Genomic DNA, 22,041 nt, shown 5'->3' with positions numbered 1-22,041 from the left:
TGAGGGCTGTGTCCTTAAATCTCCCTCAACAATTCAAGGCAACAGGGCGATATGCATCGCATCCTGGCCTTGGAGGGCAGCACTGGGTACTTGTGCATCATTAAGGCAGCGCTGGGAGGGCCTGAGGTCACAGCTGTGCCTGAGCTGCATCCCCATTATCCCGACACACTCAGACTCCAGAGAAGGAGGGTGTGAGAGTGAGGAACACAGGGCCAGGACAGCCTGTCCTTCCCCAGTGTCTCTGCTCCAACACAGGGATCCAGCTTATCACAAGCTCATGTGATTCATTAGTTAATGTGTAAAGCATTTGCAAAGTTAAAAGCCAATTAGAAGTGCTAAGTTATTTCATCTCTGCTGTAAAGTAAGCAATGTGAAGCCTTAGGAAAAATTCTCATGCAAATATTTTGGGGAGGTGTGCGCTGTGGAATGTAATTCAATGAATAGACTCCATTGAAAGGCTACCTCCCCCAAAAAGAAAGCAACAATAAAAGAATGTGCCTAAGTCAATAAACAAACAGGAAGGTAAAAAGATGGGTGTGAGAAAAGTGGACGGGAAGATCCATTGAGCACTCACGTGAGATCTTGGATGAATCTCACCTTAGACAACAGGCTCTGGCCCTGAAACCAGAGTGTGACCAGTGGAAACTTCAAAGTCTTCGACTCATCAGAAGCCCTGGGAAAGCCTGTGACTGAGAGGAACCCTGATACTGAGTCCTTTCCTCATGTGAACAGTCATTGTTCAGAGCGCAGAAACTTTTGGTGAAGCACATTTCTCGGGCATGGGGTTTTCACGTGCAAGGGCTTTGTGGGGAGTGAGAACGCCACCTGTACTGCGTTCTCTCCTCAGAGTTCAGGCAGCGGGGCCAATCAACTCACTTTCCTGTTCTCTGAACTCTGTTGACTCAAGCTCAGCAAAACCAGGCTCTTTTCTTTTGCAAAGGAAGCATCTGGTTCCAAATCATAAAAGAGAAACCCAGAACCTGTTGCTGACTCTTTGATAAGCCCCTGGGAGGGCACACAGGGGGCACTGTTTCCCAGAGTTCCTCTGCAACCACAAAGGCACGTGTCCTCCAAACTGGCCTTTTCAGAGTCCAAGTTCACCCAGGGAAGGTTGGCCCAGGCCCACGGGAGCTGGTCTGCACAAAGCCCCAGCACTTCTGCCCAAATCCTGGACCTCAAACAGAAGGCTGAAAAGAGATGATCAATACACACACTCACATACACACAGCCTATATGTCTCCTGGACACATACGGAGTGTGTGGAGGAAAGGCACAGTAAGAAGACAAGCAATAACAGGAGGAAGTGCAACTACAGGAGTTGAAAAGTGCATGAAACCTATCAGGGAATGGGAAGAAGGAGTATGACATCTACTGTTAACAGCCTAACCACTATCTATCGCCCTTCCTTCCTTGGGGCAATTTTGTTCAGTGAGCAAATGTGACCTGTCCTGGGTATGGGTCATCATTTGAGCTGATCAAGATAATCCTATGCTGGCTGGCTTTCTCAGCATCCTTTGTAGCTAAAGATTAAAATGTGACCCAGTTTTAGCCACAGTGAGACCTAAGTAGAAATTTTCTAGCAGGGTACAGGAGAGAAGTACAGCAGGGCCTTTTCCCTGATATCAGAAGACTCATGGAGTATGATATGCGTATGATGTCTGGAGCTGCAGCAGCCATTTTATAATCAGAGGCACCAAATGTGAGGATGAAAAGGCACCATGGGAAGGATGAAAGAGCAGCATGTTAGAAAAAGCCTGGGCTCCTACTGGCTTCATGTAGCAGCTGACACAATGCCAATAACCACTTGCTTACAGATTTCTTGTTATGTGGGAAAAGTAACCCCGACTGACTGAAATCAGATTAAGAAAACTTAATTGGGTTTTCTTCTAGGAGGTAGGTACCATTATTGCCTTCATTTCATACATGAGGTAACTAAATTTTAATCTGTAACATACCCAAGATCAGGCAGACAAATGGCACACCCAGGCTGTGAAAACAGGTCTATTTTCTCTTGTGCCCCCCAAAGAAGTCAGCGGAGTACCAACTATATTTTCCTTAGTATCCTCGAACTGCCACTGAGCAGATGCATCATTATCAAGGCCCATCTAAGGGCTAGACATTTTGATAGTGTCTCTGCAGTTGACACTTGTGGTTTTCTGACTTTCCTGCAAGGCCATCCTCGCTCTGTGATCTGGCTCCTGTCAGTTCCCCATGCCAACTCACGGCTTCTTTTTTCAACCTTTCCCCTCATTTTGTTTTCTGTTCCCCTTTTCCCACAATCCCAGGGGCTAATTTAATGGATACCAGATTTTTAGTCTTTTCCCTTCTTCCTCTATGAAATTCTAAAATATCCTGTGAAATCTCTCTCTTCTCTTCCCCTTCTCCATGGCCACTGTTCTCATTTTAATACTGGGGGGAGAGAAAAGGAAGCGAGAAAAGAAGCGATACGGACCGAGCACCGATAGCGTCCCAGACACCGCAGCAGGCACCTTCATTCTCACAACAATCACCAATTCGCTTCAACTAAGAAGCTTCCCCCGAAATTTCTGGAGCAAAGCAAAACTCAAACAAAGGGGCTAAGAACAAAACCCAAACACGTGTTTTAAAGGCGACAGAATTACGGAAGAGTAAGAACTGAGAGAGAAAAAGGAGACCAGGGTCTGGAATTGAGGGCCCTAAGTTTGCCCAGAAGTGAAGTTTGTGGCCTGGGATGTCTAAAACGTGCTGCCAAATTAAAACTTGAAAGACAAAGACTCTGTTTATTGGAAAATTTATTTTAAGAGTGTCTCATAGCCTGTCAGTGAGTCAGCCGCCAAGTGTATGTGAAGAGAATGTGTCAGGAATTTGCAGGTTGGTGTGGGAGCTGGGAGGATTCACTCCTCCCCACAGCAGCGTGGAGGGGGGGGGAGCAGATTGTATGAATGACTCATCCCTGCGAGGTGCTGCTTACTATCCGACACCTACTACTGGAGCTGAGAACAGAGGAGAGAAAATGACCAGGCACCACGTTGAATTAGGTGCCTCCTTTCCCCTTAGTTCTCAGAGGTACGTTCACTTCCTGCCAGTCCTCACTACTCTCAGAGATAGTCTCTCCCCTTCGACGTCTCTACTTCCTAGGGACACAGTTCAGCTTAAGGGGGGAAATGGTACACTCAGGCTGCTGAAGAATAGATGTGCCCAACTTAATCAGGCTTCTGGGGGCCCTTTCAGAGCTGATGCTCAGTGAAATCCACAGGGTTATGATTTTGGGGGTGTGCGCGTCCTACTTTGCTAGATTGTCCCTTTCGATGGAGCTTTTGGCACGTAGGTTCTGCCCCGCAGAGTAGCACGTGCTGAAAGGCTCACACAAGTCCTTCCTTGACAGGACAAATGGAATCAGAAGTGGGTTAGTGTCCTGGCTCCACCGTCTCCTAGCTATGTGGTCCTAGAAAAGTCACTTACCTTTTGGAACCCTTAGTCATTTATCTGTATCTTGGGGATAATAATAATAATAATCATAATGATCTCTCTGCCTACTTCAAAAGTTACTCCGAAAATCAAATGAGAAAAACACTTGGTAATCCAGAAAATAAGAGTTTAGTTTTCAACCAAATAATGACAGCTGTCATTCATTGGGTATTCACTAGATGTTGAACACTTACTTTTTCTACACTAACAGAATTTAAAACTCAAAACAATCATATGGGGAGTGTATGTGTAGGTATATATATATCTCACAATTTTATGGTGGAAAAAAAAATCAGGCTAGAAAAATTGAATTACCAAGAAAAAGAAAGAAAGAAAAAAGAAACCAACAACAAAAAAAAACAAATAAAACGTACTTCTTCTAAGTGATGGAATAAAGCTTAAACCATGATCTGAAAATAAAGGCAGTGATTTCAGCCGCTCTGCTCTCTGGTCTCCAGACCGAGGCTAGCTGTTCTCACAGATGCAGGCTAATATCATTAGCAAAGGTCTTCTTCCCAGGCAGGATGAGAGAATGAGTTCAGTCTTAGTTTTATAGACACATGAACTAACAACAGGAAACTGGGGCAGGTCTTCAGAAGAACCAAGTTCAGCACAGTCCCACTGGACCCAGGGAGCACTGGGCCCACTTGCAAGGCTTCTGAGTCCTCGATGTGCAAGTATGGGTCAATCCTAGACCACCTTAAAGAGAAAATGGTCAGAACCTTTCACTATAAACACTTAGAGATGCGGGCAGTATTGGGGAGAAAGAGGAGTTTTGAAGATGGACTGGTTCAAGTTTACTCTTCTGAAACTTCAGTTTTCTCATCTGTGAAATGGGGATATTAGCACCAACCTTAGAGGGCCCTGGAGTATTGTATCAAGTGTAGGCACAGAACCTAGCTTGTGTGGGTGCAACACAATACTAATTTGGCCAATAAGACTTTTAACTTTTCTCAAAGCCAGGAGAAAATGGAATTTTATCTGCCATTTCTCTCCAACCATGGGAGTTTTCAGCTGTGTGGGCTTGATACTGAAATGCTCAAATCCAATTCTAACTAGATGGGGAGGAGGGTCGGGGCAGGGAGATACGTTTTATTTCTCTAAGGAAATCTGAGTTCCTTGCCTTTGTAACTCTCCAGCTGCTCTTTGAAAGTCTGTGTGGTACCTAACCTTCTACAAGCAGGCAGCTCCTGTCAGGCAGGCAGGGAAAGGCTTCAGCTAACTGAAATGCAATCTCTTGTAATTTTTTAAATTTTTATTAGTACAGAGGGGCGTCTTGCTCTTGCTCAGGCTGGTCTCAAACTCCTGAGCTCAAGCGATCCTCCTGCCTCCCAGAGTGCTAGGATTGCAGGCGTGAGCGACCCTGCCTGGCCTGACATGCAATCTCAAGTGAGCTAGGTGTGGTGGGTAAAGATCTTACACCAGGAGGAGGCATTTCTTGGAAACGAGGGGTGAAGGGGTTACTGGCTGATCTGTCTGCAGCAGGAAGGGATTCTAATTTTATCTGTTTGGTCCAGAGAAGACAGAACTGAACATATCTCTCTTATTAGGATAGGCTAAAATTGTATCTGCCATTTGATTGGCACAAAGGTATAATGTACAAGAACCATATCATCAGACCAAAGTTAGACATGGACAGAAAAACTATCTAGCCTTTTCTGCTCTTTCTACTCTTTGGAAAATTCTTATCCCCAACTCTGTGGTCTTAAAGCCTCTTAAACAAATCCTTATAGTACTGGTATCACATTGCATTATTAATGCTGTTGTCATCAGTACTATTATTTCTTTACATATTTCCTCTTCTAGACTTTGAACAACTTGAGGAGAGTTGCCCTTCCCTGAATTTTGTAGATGCTGAGGCTATATTAAGCAATTAAGTAAACATTAAATGACTGAAGAAGGGAACTTATAAAGAGTTTTGCAGGATTGCTAAGCTTTGGCTTTCTTGGGTAGAGCTTCAGGAATGTGACACACAGAATGGCAACAGATCAAAATGCTCTCCCATGTTCCTTGTGCCCCCCTCCCCAATGCAGATAATGAGTGCCATGCCCATAATTTAGCTATGCAGGGACCTCTCCAGATCAGCTGGCTCCCAGCACAGTGAAGTGTGTGGCTTGTGCATACATTTGTAAATTTCATGAGGCAAAGGCAATCACACTGCTTGCAAGTCAGGCAGCTAAATGATTTATTAAGCAAAGGTTACAGCACCTGTGCCTTTTTGTCAACAAATCAGGCCCATGCCATACCAAGCGATTCTTCTAATAGCCCAAATGGTAATTTGGTTTTAAATAGCATTTCAGATACCACAATTCTGTTGATGCAGAACAGTGATAGATTTGGGTGGTAGGGAGGAAATGCCTGTTTTTAATATTGTTTGCACTCATTTTTCATTTTAAAGAATTAGTCCTCATTGGAGTTCTGCAGGTTAAGCATTTTATTTAAACCTTCTGATTAAACTACAACCTGAATCAAAATGAGTCCTTTGCTCAATCCTCCTGTGTGGGAATTGGTATTTCTATTTATTACCTGATGATGAAATATTAACATTATTCTTTAAATAAAGGCCTCCTCTTAATGGCTCTCGTTTTCAGGGATCAGATTAAGTTATGGGATGCAATTGAAGTGGCCATTGGTGTTCTGCTATTTGAGACAATGGCGTGTTCCCTATTATTACATTATATCATTTGGTGGGCAGGGCACGTTAATAGTGTTTAAAGTGAAGTAAATACACTGTACCCCAGAGACTTTTCTATATGTTAATATCAGCTGTCATGGGATAATTTTGAAAAATAAGAGATTCAGAGTGGAACGAGTGGTCATAGTTTCCCAGAATAGATAGATGGGTGTTCTCAGGGCCACCTCTCATGTTAATGATCAGTTACAATATGGAGAAGGAGGAGGAAATTAGAGGCAAATGATAGCAGCACAGGTAGCAGACAAGTGAGGCAGAAGAATGGGACAGAAAACTCGGCAGCAATGTCTGAACAAAGCCGAAAGCGAGGGTGAGATATACAGTGCAATTGGAAGGCAGTTTGAAAGAAAACTAGCTCCAGGCACGGCTAAAGAGAAGGCAATTCTGCCTCAGTGAAGGGAGGAATTCTCTGGAGGAAAAAAATAGACTAGAAGGGAAAGAGAAGGAAAAATGGCTTTCAATTATCCATGTTATCTTTCCCTACCAATCATTACAGATGATGAATAGGTGCAATAAAAGCCAATATTCAATTTTTCCAATTTACATGGAAAGAAGGCCGTAATATATTGTTAAGGGGAAGAAACAGCGGGCTACCAAACAGTGTATATAATATGATCTCATTTTTTGCAGTATATTTATATGCATAGAAACAGTCTGGATGGATTTATATAGAAATGTTAACAGGACTACAAGTGATTTTTATTATTTTTCTCATCTGTATTTTCCACAATTAACATGTATCATGAATGTAATAAGAAAAAGTCATCATTTTTAAGCTTCCTTTTGAATCACTTAGATTCAATCAAGGTGTACAGAGTACCCACTATGTGCTGGGCATGAGAATGAGTGCTTTTCTTAGCAGTCAGCACACAATTATAGTGGATTTTGTCAATAAGCAGTCTACTTTTACAGAATTTTAGATTCTTAGAGGTGAAAGGACTTTTAGAGCTTATTAAATGATTATATTTAAAAAAATTTGGTGAAATACACATAGCACAAAATTTACTATCTTAACCATTTTCAAATGTACAGTTCAGTGGTATTCAATACATTTACATTGTCGTGCAACCATCACCACCATCCATCTCCAGAACTCTGTTCAGCCTGCAAAACTGAACTCTGAATATACCCATTAAACACCAGCTCCCCATTCTTCCCTCCCCCCAGCCCCTGGCAACCACCATTCTACCTTCTGTTTCTATGAATTTGACCACTTTAGGTATCTCATACAAGTAGAATTATACAGTATTTATGTTGTTGTGGCTGGCTTATTTCACTTCGCATAATATCTTCAAGATTCATCCATGTTACGGCATATGTCAGAATTTTCTTCCTTTTTAAGGATGAATAATATTCCATTACTCCACATTTTGTTTATCCATTCATCTGTCAATGGACCCTTGGGTTGCTTCCACCTTTTGGCTATTGAGGAGAATGCTGTTACAAACACGAATACACAAATAACTCTTTGTGACCTTGCTTTCGATTCATTTGGGTATATACTAATGATTAGATTTTAATACCGTCTCAGGGATAAAAGCAGGGAATACACCAGTAGTATTCCTGAGAACTGGGCATCAGTCTCTGAATATCTCCAGAGAAACGTGCTCACCAGCTCATGAGGCAGTACAGCATGCTGGTTAGAGAGCACACGCCTTGGAGTCAGGCAGAACTGGGTGCAAATTCTTGTTCCACTCCTTATCTTTGTATGGCCTTGGGAAAATCAACAGTCTCCTTAGGTCTCAGCTTCCACTTCTACACAGTGGAGATCTATCCTACTGGGTGGCTGTAAAGATTAGCTGAATAACATACCTAACATACTCAGTACAGAGGAAATGCTCGATAGAGCCTTTGTACAATCAAATAACTCTTTTTCTTAAAAAAAGACTTATGCTAAGCCAAAAGCTGCCTGCTTATAATGTCTATTTATTAGTTCAATTTCGAATTGCTAGAAAAAATCAAGACCGTATCTATTCTGTTTTCTAAAGGATGGTGTTCAGGCATCTTAAGAAATTTCCATTGGAAACTGGTCTTTGGTAGAAAGGAAGGCCATTTTATTTTTATTTGTTTATGGATTTATGTGCAAGATACTGCTTCTGCATTTAGAAGGCTTAAGTATCTACTTGGGTGAGTTTTCAACTTTTATTTCTTCAGAGGTAGAAGGCAAAATTTTGTTTTCCCAGAAAACTTGTCCTATAATTAAATTTATATGAATTTCATGCCTTATAACAAAGGTACCAATACAGAAAAATGCAAGTTTGCCTAGGAAATCTCTCATCTGCAGATCATGTACAAATTATGTTTTTAAAAATTCCTGTTCTGAACAAATGCCATCTCGAAAGGGTGCTTATTTTTTAAGGTATATTTTTTTCTTATCCATGTCTATATATATCTAAGACTTCAAATGGTTCCAGAAAGTAGTTCTTTTTTTAAAGAAAGAATTAATATATACATTTTAAAATTAAAATATTTAGAACATATAATTTTTACATCAGGTATCTTTTTTGGGGGGAAAAATGATAACTCTATTAGCACAGTTTCTCTCTCATAAGACAATTGGGAATGGCTTTCCTCAAGCCAAATGTGGCAGGTGCCACTCTGGCAAGAAACATTTAAGCTGTTGTCCTCATGATGCCAAATATTTAACGGAAACCAAAAAAATTCTGTTCCAGATGCCAAGACCGGGTCTACATGACATCATTCGTCCAGATGCGTGGAAAATCTGGATTTTTAAGAATTGAATTTTTGTGGTCAGCAGCATGAAGACTCAGTTTCTGGGTTAAATAAGGCATTTGTGTGACAAACCCATATTGGAATACGATACATTTTGATTACAGAGAAATAAATTGAATGGAACACAGGGCACAATTTCGGTGCCGTGAACCACAGCTTATATAAAAAATACTGTTGAAAATACAAACAGGGTATTTCAAAGCTGCACAGTTAAGATTCTTAAAGAAGCAACTTGAGCACATCAGCGCTTCAGGGAAAGCAATCATCAGCCCCACAGTCCTCAGTCCTCCCCTCTTGTTGAGCTTGCACACTTAAGCCAAATGTACAAACTTAAATCATGTTCTTCTATTTTAATGCTTTTAAGGTAATTACGCAACTTCGGATTCACCAGGAAAGCACTGGAACATTTGAAGGTATGAGGAGATAAGCAAATGGATTTTAATCCCAAACCCCATTTGCAAGCCAGGTTATGAAGGAACAGCAGAGGTGGGAAATTCAAGAGTTAACCTGCTCCCTCCCCCTTCCGCTCCCCCTCTCCTCCCAGCTGCCTCCTCCACTGATGCTGTACTTTCTGTGACCCTGCTTCAGTGTAAGGAAGGCTTCAGATGCAATGCAGTTTAACCTGTGCTGTCGACACAGCAATAAACTAAAGCCCTTCACAGAGGCAGCAAATGGACCCAGGAAGGCAAATCCATCCCATTCATAAGCACCTGGCCACGGTTTTATAAACAGAGATGAATAGTTACAAATCAGGCATCTGGAGATTACACACCTAGGCATATGCACAAAATTGCTCACAGAATTTTTTCAAACACCATGCTAAGAACCTTAGCAGAGAAAATACTTTCCTTGTGTCAATTATGATAAAATACGATCACATTCTAATTAGGAAATCAGAGAGTAGTTTCTTTCAAAACTTGAATCTAACTCTATCTCACAAACCTCTAAATACCTCTGCATATACTTCCTTTGAACTCAAAAGTCTTTCACTGTTTTTCAATGTACAGTGGCCATTCCAAAACTTTTCAAAGAGGTTTCTTCTTGACTTAGACTAGCACAAAACACAACTGTCTACGGACAGGCAAGCCCTAGATGTCCTGACATTCCTCTTCTCTGAATCACCTACCTCAAATATGACATTATGTTCACACACACCCCTCCCACCCACTGCACCTTGCTTCCCATGGGCAGCAGTAACCATTAACAGCACCTCCTATTTCTGGACAAATGCTAGCGACTTAAGAGGGCACATAAACCCTTTTTCCTCTCTTTCTTTAAGAAAACTTGCCAGGTTCCTGGGGACTCTATAACAAACACAGAGCAGTGGCTGGTCACCCCACTCCCAGCATATACTCTGATGTCGCCGGCCACTAGATACGACTTTCCAGCTTCTGCAGGGGCCCCGCTTCTGTCTGCCTGCACTTAGAGGGGCGTGAATTCCTGGAAGAGGGAACACACGCTATCTAACACTGGCAAACTTTTCTCGCCTTAGCAAAAGCAGTTCCAGCACAGAAGCCCTCTTTCTTCTACCCCTCAGTACAAGAAGCAAAAATTGCAGACAACGTTTTCTGTGATTTCTGAGAACACATGAGAGTGCGGCTGGTGAGGTCAGGAGGAAAGGGGACCGGACAGGGGCTGGGAAATGCGGCCTTTGCCAAAAGACAAGTTAAAATGCACCTGATGAATAATACAAGCTGCACCACATACAGAAAAGATGAGAGCGGCCCACCTGTGTCTGTTGAGGGATATTTACAAAGCTTGGATCCCGTGGTCCAACACTGACGAATCGGTTTGCGGGGGAGGTGCTGGGTGTCGAGTAGGCTGTGAAGGGAAGGGACACATGCGTTCAGGAAGCGGCACGAGATTGCACACACAAACAACACCAAAACACACAGTCTCCGAGCCTATGCAGCTGATTAACAGGGAAATGTGCAAACACTGTAGCTAGCAAAAGGGTCTGGCTAGCAAGGGCATTTTAGACAGTCAAGAGAGGGGCATGGGATTGGTTTCCAAAGACTGTAGGGATAAAACAATGTCAAACCAGTGCTCAGACGAGCTATTTTCTCCTTCCATCATACAAATTAGAACATGCAGGACATTTGCAAAGTATACTTTCTGAGTTAAACATGAGCTCTGGGGTCAGAAAGAGATATCTTAGTCTTTAGAGCACAGGGAGAGAGAAATTAGGTAGGAAGGGGAAGAAAGCAGTTCATTTTACAACCTTGCTTTGCACATTGTTACACTCCTAAAAATCATGAAACAATCCTGTGCCTCTGTACCTAGAGAGCCAAGAGTCTTTATAGAAGGAATAAATGGGTTCTCCAGAAAAAAGGTGGAAAACCGTTTAGGACAAACTGTCTTTGTAGGCCCTGTAGAGTGTCTAGAACATTTATGATGAACAAAGTATGCTTAAAATATTCACATTTGTCGTCTCCCCATTCTAGAATCTTTCTGTTCAGACACAAATCATCAAGACCCTGTGTAAACCAAGATATCACAGGTCCCACACTTAGGCTTACTATCCTTTTCACAGTACATGGAAATTTTGTTGTCGGCTTTTCTGTTTGTATTTAAGAACTTCACTCTACTTTAGTGAGAAAAAATTCAGTGGCTTTGGTGTTTCATTGGCTCACAAATCCAAATGTACATTCTGTTTTTTTGGCATCCTGCAATTCAGTTCTTTACCTCAAACTCCAAGGATTTATTCACATTCTCTCTTTGTACTAGAATCTTTAGATTGTTGCTTAAAATAATGTCAAATTTCTTAACAATTATAAAAGGCCTAAGTTTTTCGAACTAACTCTAGACATACACCATCTAAAAGACAAAAAGGATTTCCAATTTTTAAAAACATATTAATTGAGGGAACTATACAAATCCTGCCAGATTTTTTTTTTTCCTTATTGACATCATCTGTTCCTCTTCCTTTGATTTTCTGTTTTACAGAAAACTGCTCATACTTCTTGCTTCCCTTGTTAAACACATCTAGGGATAAAATTTCCACCATCTGGCCCAAGTCCTGTTGGTTGTCTTCGGTAAGAGCTAAGCCACCCAAACAGATCTGTGACGGTCACGTGGACGTGGATGTGGCCGTGTGAAACCAGCACTGAACAAAGACGAGCATGAGGATCTCTGATGTATTTTAGATAGGAAACTTTTTATGGTAATTGCATTTGTTGCAGGAGGATTTATCCAGTAATGACTTTATCTAAAATGATCTAAATCAATATGATATATTGTACCATTTAGTAACGTGAATCTACTGATTTCACCCCTGGCTTATCCTATGTCAGACTAATTTGAACAGATTTGAGAACAACCTCTGCATTTAGCCATTCTATGTGTACCTGCCACTCATTGGTATGGTGGAAACTGATTTTTTTTTTAAAAGCTCCGTTAAAACACGCACTATTAGTTGTTTCATTCAGCCTATGCCTTTACTTTGCTATGCTTTAAGAAATATCAACATAAAGTTATATATTGAAAATGCTGGACTATAATTACCTGGTAATGTACAAAGAGGATGTGGAGGGAAAAGGAAGGTAGTAGGCGAATTAACTTGTTGAACCTGTTAGTGGTTAGGAAGAAAAGTATTCTTTCACACATAAATAGGTAGGTAGGTTGAGAAGGAACAAAAAGGAATGAAGGGTACATTAAGGTCCCAAGGCTGAGTGACTGACAACAGACAATGCAGTGTAAGTCCATGGTTTGATGGTTCTAGTAGAACAGTGTGCACTGGCCTGCTGCTCATCACAGACACGTAGTAGGATTTCCTACGACATTTTGACCATACTGGTGACATCATAAACAGGCATGCTACCTGCTCTGAGCATCTGAGTCATTTTGGGGGAACATTTTTTTGTGAAGATAGCTCTCTGTTGACTATAGCAAACTTACTATATCTGGAAAAGTATTTCTATTACACTGCATTATCTATTTTTGCTTGACCTAAATTTTGCCACTTTAAAGGAGGTTTAGCATAGACATAACTTAGCTACTCTAAATTACTATGAAGCTAATAATCGGATATTTTCTTTTTTTCAGTCATGGGATAAAATTTGCAGTCTTACTTTCAGAATATCCTAGAAAGCCTTTAATACTCTCAAAGGCTACCAAAACTTTTCCAAGGTTTATTCTGGTTTTAAAAAAGAGAACAATGGTGAGAGAGGTAGTAGTGTGTTTGCATTAAAAAAAATATATTACAACTACAAAAGTCTGGGAATCTTTGAGTACCCAAGTCATAGAATGGGACAAATGGTGCCCAGGGAAATATATTCTATAGAAAGTTAGCTTCTGGGAAAAGTCAAGGACACAGGAAAAACAAGGGAAGGAAGAAAGAAATTCTGACTCATACTCTATTATTATAGTAGTATAATCACCTATAACAGGATGTACTTCCAGAAATGAAGAATGACACAAATTGAATTTGATTTTCCCAAAGAAACAGTGGAATAAGTGAGTTATATTGTTGAACAAAATCTCAATTGAAACTTTTTATTAAAACAACCACATATACCATAGTGAATCAATCATACATGCACAGTTAAGAGCTTTCAACATGAATATAAAATCAGGTAAAGGGGCAATGTGGTAATTAATTATAAATAACTGTGTTTACTGTGATATTACATCACGTTCATATCTTTCTCAATTATAATTCTTGCCTTATTTACAACAGCAATAATCAAATGCTATAGGAAGAGCTATGTGAAATCATGAAATCCAGGAAGTAGTTTTCTGGAGAGATTATTGTAGACATTTTTGAGAATTCTGGAGGAGAGATTAAGGGGTGTTTGATGACTTTTTGATAAATTCAACAGGGAAATCAATTTGGCTATATAATCTCATTGCAAAAATCCTTATGGAAAACAGGAGTATTGGAAATCAAATTATTGATTATTAGTCTGCTGCTGAAATAGAAGGTGTTTGCTTTTAGCAGCCATTTGACTACATTAGCAATATCACTATGGACCATTTTTCTAATGCTATGGAAGAACATTCCTATAAGGAGCTTCTACCAGTTCTTATTTGCACTAATCTGACTATATTTTTCCTCTCTCTAATGTATTTCTTCACATTACCCAAGCATCTTAGTGTGGCCTTCACCACGACAGTAAGTACCAAAATCATGAACCAGAATTTGATCCCATATCCGGAAAATCATATTCTTCCATGTTCCCCCCACATCATATGCATTGCTAATTCTATAATCCTTCACTTAGGCAACACAAATCTTACTTCTATAAGATCAATTGGGGGAATGGTTCAAGACCAGCTCTGTCTTTATAAACAATAGTTTTATGGAGCCTCTGAGGATGCTGGAATTTATGTCTAGGGGCACTGTGGGGTGGAGAGGGAGAGTAGGGAGATCACCCATCAGCACTGCTCTTCACAATGCGGCAGGTGTCCTTGGGATGACTCCGTAGCCTGTGTCCTCAGAAATGTAGTTGACTGCCTGCTACCCAAACAGAATTCTAGTTTTTGTTGTTCTTAGGGTAGGTGTCAGTTTCTTTTTTTATTTTTCTGAATAGGAGGGAGGAAAAAGGGATATATTTGGATAAAGGAATCATGGCCTTTCCAGATGAATTAGTTTTGAGTCTGTAACAGTCTTCACTCAGCAATTATGCCTGAGCGTGGTGTTAAGAATGTGGTCAACCAGTTTTGAATGAAGATGCTTAGTGGTTTCCTGTCTTTGGGAAAAGTACGACTGAAGAAGGTATTAAAATATTTGTACCAATGTCAGTTTGACTGTTTCTTTAAACTATTAGTAAAAGCACCTGAATCTGACACACCAGAAAATATGAGTCTATACTGTTTGTTTCGAAAGCAGGCAGATAATTTCAAGGTTTAGTTCAAATTTAGCAACCACTAGGCCAGGCGCGGTGGCTCACGCCTGTAATCCTAGCTCTTGGGAGGCCGAGGTGGGCGGATTGCTCAAGGTCAGGAGTTCAAAACCAGCCTGAGCAAGAGTGAGACCCCGTCTCTACTATAAATAGAAAGAACTTAATTGGCCAACTGATATATATATATAAAAAATTAGCCGGGCATGGTGGCGCATGCCTGTAGTCCCAGCTACTCGGGAGGCTGAGGCAGGAGGATCGCTCGAGCCCAGGAGTTTGAGGTTGCTGTGAGCTAGGCTGACGCCACGGCACTCACTCTAGCCTGGACAACAAAGCGAGACTCTGTCTCAAAAAAAAAAAAAAAAATTAGCAACCACTGAAATACGTATAATCACAAAAAGGCAGAAAAGGAAGAAAATCAGACAGATTTCTGTAGAGACAGCGAATCTGTAAGGAGAGCTATTCTTTGAACAAAGACCCCTCCATGTGTCTACATGGTGCCCAGAGACAGGCCAAGTGGCCTGTTTCAGCTGGGGCTGACCTGAATGAGGGCCACTCTCTGGCCATGGCTACGGGGAAAAGGAGCATGGTGAGGCACCTTGGCAGAAAAAACAAGGTAAGAGACCAGGTGAGCTTTGAGATTCTCAATTTATTTCCAGACATAGGAAGTGATGAAGTCCCCTAAACCCTGGCAGCGTGGTCTACAAACTGCTGCAAAGCATGAAGAGAAATTTGTCTTTTGTTTTATCAAAGACCACAACTATATGAAAGTAGCAAATATTCGCCCCTTTCTTTATTCCGAAACTCTCCCAAGTCAAGCCTCTGGAGTGCACCAAAGATATTTTAATATATTCATATTCTTCCCCCAGCTCTCCCCAAAAGATACTTATTTCAGCATTTGCTATATGCTGGGCTCCACACTAAACACTGTTGAGGAGAGTGGACACACTGCTATCCTCAAAATGTTGGCATCTGATGGGGAGAGACACATATAGAAAATGAAAATATGAGTGCCTAAAAGTAATGGAAATAAAAATCTGTATGGTGTTAAAGGACAGGAAAGTGACATTGGCAGTAGGAACAGGAAAAGCTTTACAGAGGAGGTGCAGATGGCTTTTGGGATGGGCTGTGTGGGTTGACAGGTTCCAGTGGACCGGGGTCACAGAGGAAGTGGCACAAGGGAGAGCAGAGGCAGGGAATGGAGCCTCCAATTGCTGAGGGAAAGGAGAAAAAGGGAACTTGCTAATTACACTTTGCTAGACAGCAAGGGAGAGTAAAGTTTTAAGGATCAGACACCTGAATGGTTAAAAATGGAGGGGAAGAAGCCTGTTGAATTTCTTTTAGTAGGAAGAGATAACTTATAAAATAAACAAAGATACCAAATTTCAGTTCTAAAAGCCATTAATACAACTAGACATCCCCGCATGACAAACCTTTCCCTTCTTATCTCAAGCCTTGTTTTCATTAACTCAGACATATTTACATGTGTGTGGGTTTCCCTCAAAAATGACTAGTCAAAAAAATTCACTTTCATTCAAAATAGACTTATTGTGATTCTACTACCTGTTCAGAATATGGTAGTTATGAGACAAAAGTAATCAAAACAAGTTCAGGGACACAGACTTCAACTGAACGCTGGGTATTCAAATTGCGATTTTATTAAATGTTTGTCAGTGACACCTGACAGTGAAGAAAATGGACACTCACAGCTGCAAACTGAAACAGCGAGATGACTAAATGCCTAATTGAAATAGTTTCCTGGATCTTGTAACTGTGTTATCGTGTTATTTTAAAAAACAAAACCAAAACCAAAAACACAGAAAAAAAAAAAAAACCAAAAAAACCCCCCAAAAAAAACAGCCCTGGGAGAAAACTTTCACCTTCAAAAAAATACAGAAAGTGTTAGAAAACAGATTGGGTGATTTCTAAGTGAAACCATTACAATTGAACTCATTTCGGAATTTGAACAGCTCTATTTCTTGCAAGGTCACAAAAGAAATGCTGGAGAATACTGGAGTTTTCCTCCTTTAAAGGAATCAATCGGTATCGACAAGTTTACAGGGCCTGCGTTAGTATTATTATTAATATCATTAGATAGCTAGGGAAACACATAGCCTTTTGAAAGCCTTTTAAAAACAAACAGCCTTTGCTTACACACGATCCATTATTCAGAGATTTAGAAATCCCCACATGATGAAATGGATGTTGTAGCTTTCACCTAGAGGTTTAGAATATAACCACACCGAATTTCTATTATTTTGATCACATCTGTATAGTCAGTTACCTCATTCTATTATCTCTGCAAATCTTTTGTCTTTACAAACAAGTTACCAACAACAACAAAAACCCAAAGCCCTCAGGGCATGAAATTAAAGCCTCCTTATCGCTAGTAAATTATTACAGAACAACATATCCACAAGCTTCCTTCCTGGAAAGCTAATGAATTCTAACTTTAATATATTAGCGTTACTTAATATGCATGCTAACAATTTGCATGACATGTCTAATGTGCCAATAGTTCACAAAAAACACAAAAAGAATCAACTTGTCCAGATGGCTTTGCTCTGTTGGTATTTCTATTTGTATTAAGCATCCTCTGGGAGGTAAGGGCTCAAGCTGTATCAGAATTTGGGATAAAACATGTAGAAAGGACAAGACAATTTACATACACACAGACAGGAGGAGACCAGAGCAACCTTAAACCTTGACATTATGTTACCAAAATCTGTGCAATAGGAGGCACTTTATAATGCATGTTCCCTGTACACAGTCTATTTAAACTGCCTAAAACATTCTTTTTTTCCTAATAGTTTTTTAAAGGATGAGAACACAGCTTTGTTTCAACTCATTTAAATTTGTTTCTGATGGCTAACCCGAATTCTATGACTGTCATTTATTTTTATGTGTATGCTGTGTGTTGTTCAATTGATAGAACATATTTATTGATCAGAAGCAACCACGTAGATGGTTAGGCACAGGTGAAAGTTATATTAAATAGCTAGAGGGAATAAACCCTGGATTCAGCTGGGGTTTGCTAAAAAAAGAAACTTGGATCAATATATTGGATTGCTCCCTCTTGAAAGGCTTCTGCAGCCTCTCAAAAGGCAGTGCAACTCTGGAAATCTGCTTTTGGGAATTTATTCCTCCACAAATACTAAAAATACAGATAAAGGTTTATGCTCCAAGATGTTCATTACATCATTACTTATAAGAGCAACAAATTGGAACCAACGTGTAAGTTAATGCTTCATCCATACACTGGAATATTCTGCAGCCATTAATAATGTTTAAAAATAATAGTTAATGACATCACCTGTTTGTAATATGAAATAAAATGAAGATCAGTTTACAAAACTACATACATGTACACACACATATACACATATATAATCAATTATGATTAAAATATGCACATAAAATGGAAAATACATGTTTAACAAAATAAACACAAACAGAGCATGAAAATCCCAAATAATACTTCTTCTGAGGCAGTGCAATGTAGTTAATAGAAAATGAATTTAAAAAACAGAAAATCCTGGATTGAATCTATTTAATCTCTTACTGTTACTAGAAATGTGATCTTGGCAAACCAGTTAATCTACCCGAACTTCTCTACATAAAAGAGTCCAGCTTAATGAACATTATTTGCTCCAATTCCCCCAGCCCTTCGCCTAAGGCTTCACTCCTCTGTGAATGTCCAGCAGGCTACGCTCACCACAGCGACAGTCCAAAGAGTGATCCCTACAGAGAGGCTTCTAGAACAAGATGGAAATCCCCAGAAGTCCATAGGCTTTATATTAAAACCATTGAAGAAAAATGCTAAAATTATCTAATCAGAGACTATTAATTCTAAAATCTGATTGGGGGCATTATGTCCCCAAGATATCTGCTTTGGTCCAATTAAAAGGGATAATACTCAGTTCTCTCAAGGGTTAATGTTATGGTCAGATTCATAAGCCATTTTTAAGGGCGTCAATTGGTGCAACCTTTCTGAAAAGCAATTTGGTAAAGTGTATCAGGAGAATGTTCACACTGTTTGTATTAGTAATTCCAATGCTAGAAATCTATCCTAAGGAAATTACTAGACTTGGGAACAAAAATAAACATCTGAGGCTATATTTGAATATATTCCATAGGCTGGGACAAAAGTTAATGCCTCTAGTAGCAAAATAGGTAAAAATTATTCAAAATCATATTTTCTATCTTTTTTATGAATAAAAGGTATAAAATGCTAATGAAGAAAATAACATACTAAATATTATATTCAGTATGGTCGCAATCACCTCGTGTGTGTGTGTGTGTGTGTGTGTGTATATATATATACACACACATACATACAAATACATACACAACAAATATACACATACATATGCACTGAAAACAAGATGGGGAAATAAGACCAAATGTTAATAGTTAATTATGGGAGAATATAATTTTCTTTTTTATACTTTTCTATATTTTCCAAATTTCCTACAATGCCATATATTACTTTTATAAAGAAAGTCTTAAAACTCATCTGTCATCTGAAATAGTAAAAAACTAAGGCTAATACAATCCATGACTGGGTTAGGTAGGATAACCCAAATGAATCGACTCATCCAACATTCTCTATTGTCACTTCTTTGCAATGCTCATCTCTTACTCTCTTTTTCCTGCTCTATTTTCTGTGTTTTTCATCTAATTCAATGTACCCAGGATGGTATTATTCTTGAAATAATATAATATTTTTATGGAGAGTTTTGGAAAGGAGAGCTGTATGATATTACCCCTATAGACATAATATATGTCCTGGTAGAGTAGAAAGCACTGGGCTTTTGGAGTCCAGCAGACCTGGGTTTGAACCTTGGCTCAGTTTCATTTTCCTTTAAAGAGAGCTAACAATTCCAATTTTGCAGATTTATAATAACAAATGCAACTAAGGTAACGCTTATGAAAATACCTATCGAAATGCCTGACTTTCAATTATTCTTTTTCTTTTCACTTTGTAGATTTAAATAGTAAAAAAATTAGACTGCACACAAAATAAAAATGCTCTAAAAAGTATTTATAACAAACTATGATACAAGATAGTAAGTACATGCACATTTGTATTCAGTGGGTTCCTAAAGCAGAACCTGTGTCCAAATAATGGCTACTGAAGATGAAAATGCTAATCTTGCGCTGAAATCCACATTCTCTGTCAGGGGCAAAGAATATTATTCTCTTACCAAAAAGATCCACACATTTTGGCTATGATACCAACAGTTCTGGATAGTATAGCTGAAAGCTTAGATGTATCAAAATGGTCAAGGATTTTATGAATACCCCTATGTGTATGTGGCTTTGGTCACTGTTGTGACAAAAGTGTAAACACTGTGTATTACACAGTTAGACAAATGTTTTAAAAAAAATAAAGAAATCATTATATTTAATATGAAAGGAGGATTTAAAACTTAATAATATCTTTCATTCTCACTGAGTAAGGCACCAAAGAGTTTTCCCCAATAACCTTGTCCTCTTCCCTGGGGTAATCACTATGAGCAGTTTCTCTCCTTTGACTATACGCATACAGTCAAATGTGTATATGCATCCTCCCTCCCCCTGGCACAATTCTGTACGCATTTCTTAGCACTCTCCTTTGCTGACTTAATATAACTTAACATAGCTCAAAGATTATTCCATGAATTCATATAGACCTGTCTCTTTGTAATTTTAAAGGGTTCCAAATGAATAATAACACTCACATTGGTAGGTGTTTAGATTATTACCAATTTTTTAGTATAATCAATGTTGCAATGAATACTTTATATACAGCTGTATTCATATGTCCAACTATATGCATGACTTACTTTCAAAATTTAAATATTTTACATATGTATAAAATTTAAATATAAACACTTAATATTTATATGTTGTAAAATTTATTATATACATAAAAAACTAAAACTGTCCTCTGAAGAGGTTGAACTGATTTATAGTCCTCGAATAGTATAGGAGAGTGCCTGTTGCCCACACGTTTACCAATGTTGTGTTAAGATATTTTTTGATCTTTGCTAATTTAATAGATAAAAAATATCATTCTAGTTTTAATTTGCATGAGATGTCTTTCAAATGTTTTTCCTTATTTCCCCTCTGTTACTATCCTTTTATTTTTATTGGATTGTTGGTTTTTCTTACTGACTTTTAAAAACTATTTATATATTAGATAATTTAGCTTTGTCATGTGTTGCCAATTCCCTGCCCCCCCCCCCCAACTTTATCTTTTGTTTTTGACTTTGCTTACTGTGTTTTTTTCCATGCATAAGTTTTGGATACTTTTAGGATAGTCTTTTTTTTTCCATGGATGCTGGGGTTTTTTTTGTTTTGTTTTGTTTTTATTTAGAAAGGCCTCCTTCGCTCCAATATTATTAAAAAATTTGTCCTATATTTTCTTATGGTATTTTATGGCTTAACATTTTTATGTTATATTTTTTGTTCCAGCTGAAATTTACTGTGATGTAAGGAATTTTATTTTTCCAGACTGCTAATCTGTTGTCCCAACATACTTTATTGACTAATCTCTTTCCCTCCTCTAATATGAAATGCCACCATTATCACAGACTAAAATGTATTTGGGTCTCTTACAGAATCCCCTAATTCAAAATAAATATATATCAAAAATTAAAATATAATGGGGATAGTAGCCGTGTTGATGGATGAATTGAAATCAATGTTGAACTAGAGAAAAGTAAAATAAATTCCCTGGCACTAAGTGACATCAGACATTAACTTCAGAGTAGATAGGAATGATGAGGGAGTTCTATGGAATTGTTCTGTATCCTGTCTGTGGTTCTCGGTTATAAGAATCTATTATGTTATAACACTTATAGAACACTATATACCAAAGAGTGAATTTTATTCAATGTAAAATTTAAAATTTTAAAAAGAAAATAATAAAATAGTCTAAGCATCAGTAATGAAAAAATGTTTTGTAAAAGGAAGCCACTAAATCATTTTTTTTCCCATTCTTATTGTTCACTATAAGAATGAATAGTGGACTATAAGGAAATACAGCCCTTACATCTCCTCCCCAAATCTGGTCTCTTCCTTTCTTTGCTATTAAGACATACTCTCAGGAAAAGAAATAAATTCATACTAAAGTATAACTGACACTAACATTTTCCTCTCTATTCCCCCTATAGGGTTTTCAACTGCAAAAAAGTGGAAGCTTTGGGCTAAACCAAAGATACTCATGCTACGGCCAAGCCTGTGAATCTCCAGGTTCAAGGTGGCTGGGTGTGAATTATGACTGTATTACACCTGGCTGAGTGACCTTGAATAAGTGACCTTCTCTCCCCAGGGCTTGTCTTT

The 22,041-nt window shown here is 39.0% G+C and overlaps 1 protein-coding gene across 7 annotated transcripts in view; it reads right to left on the bottom strand.

Annotated features, from left to right (window-relative positions):
- NFIA (nuclear factor I A) overlaps nt 1-22,041 on the bottom strand; it is a 554,190-nt gene that overhangs the window by 25,838 nt on the left and 506,311 nt on the right. For 5 of the 7 annotated variants that reach the window (XM_075998837.1, XM_075998842.1, XM_075998845.1 and 2 more), the window contains exon 10: nt 10,602-10,693. The exons of the other annotated variants lie outside the window; for them this stretch is intronic. In XM_075998837.1, coding sequence (XP_075854952.1) covers nt 10,602-10,693 — 92 coding nt within the window. The remainder of the gene's footprint in view (nt 1-10,601; nt 10,694-22,041) is intronic. 7 annotated transcript variants of the gene reach the window in all.

The sequence above is a fragment of the Microcebus murinus genome, chromosome 2 (genome assembly GCF_040939455.1).
Source record: "Microcebus murinus isolate Inina chromosome 2, M.murinus_Inina_mat1.0, whole genome shotgun sequence".
In the NCBI taxonomy this organism is placed as follows: Eukaryota; Metazoa; Chordata; class Mammalia; order Primates; family Cheirogaleidae; genus Microcebus; species Microcebus murinus.
This window is presented reverse-complemented; position numbering and strand designations above follow the sequence as displayed.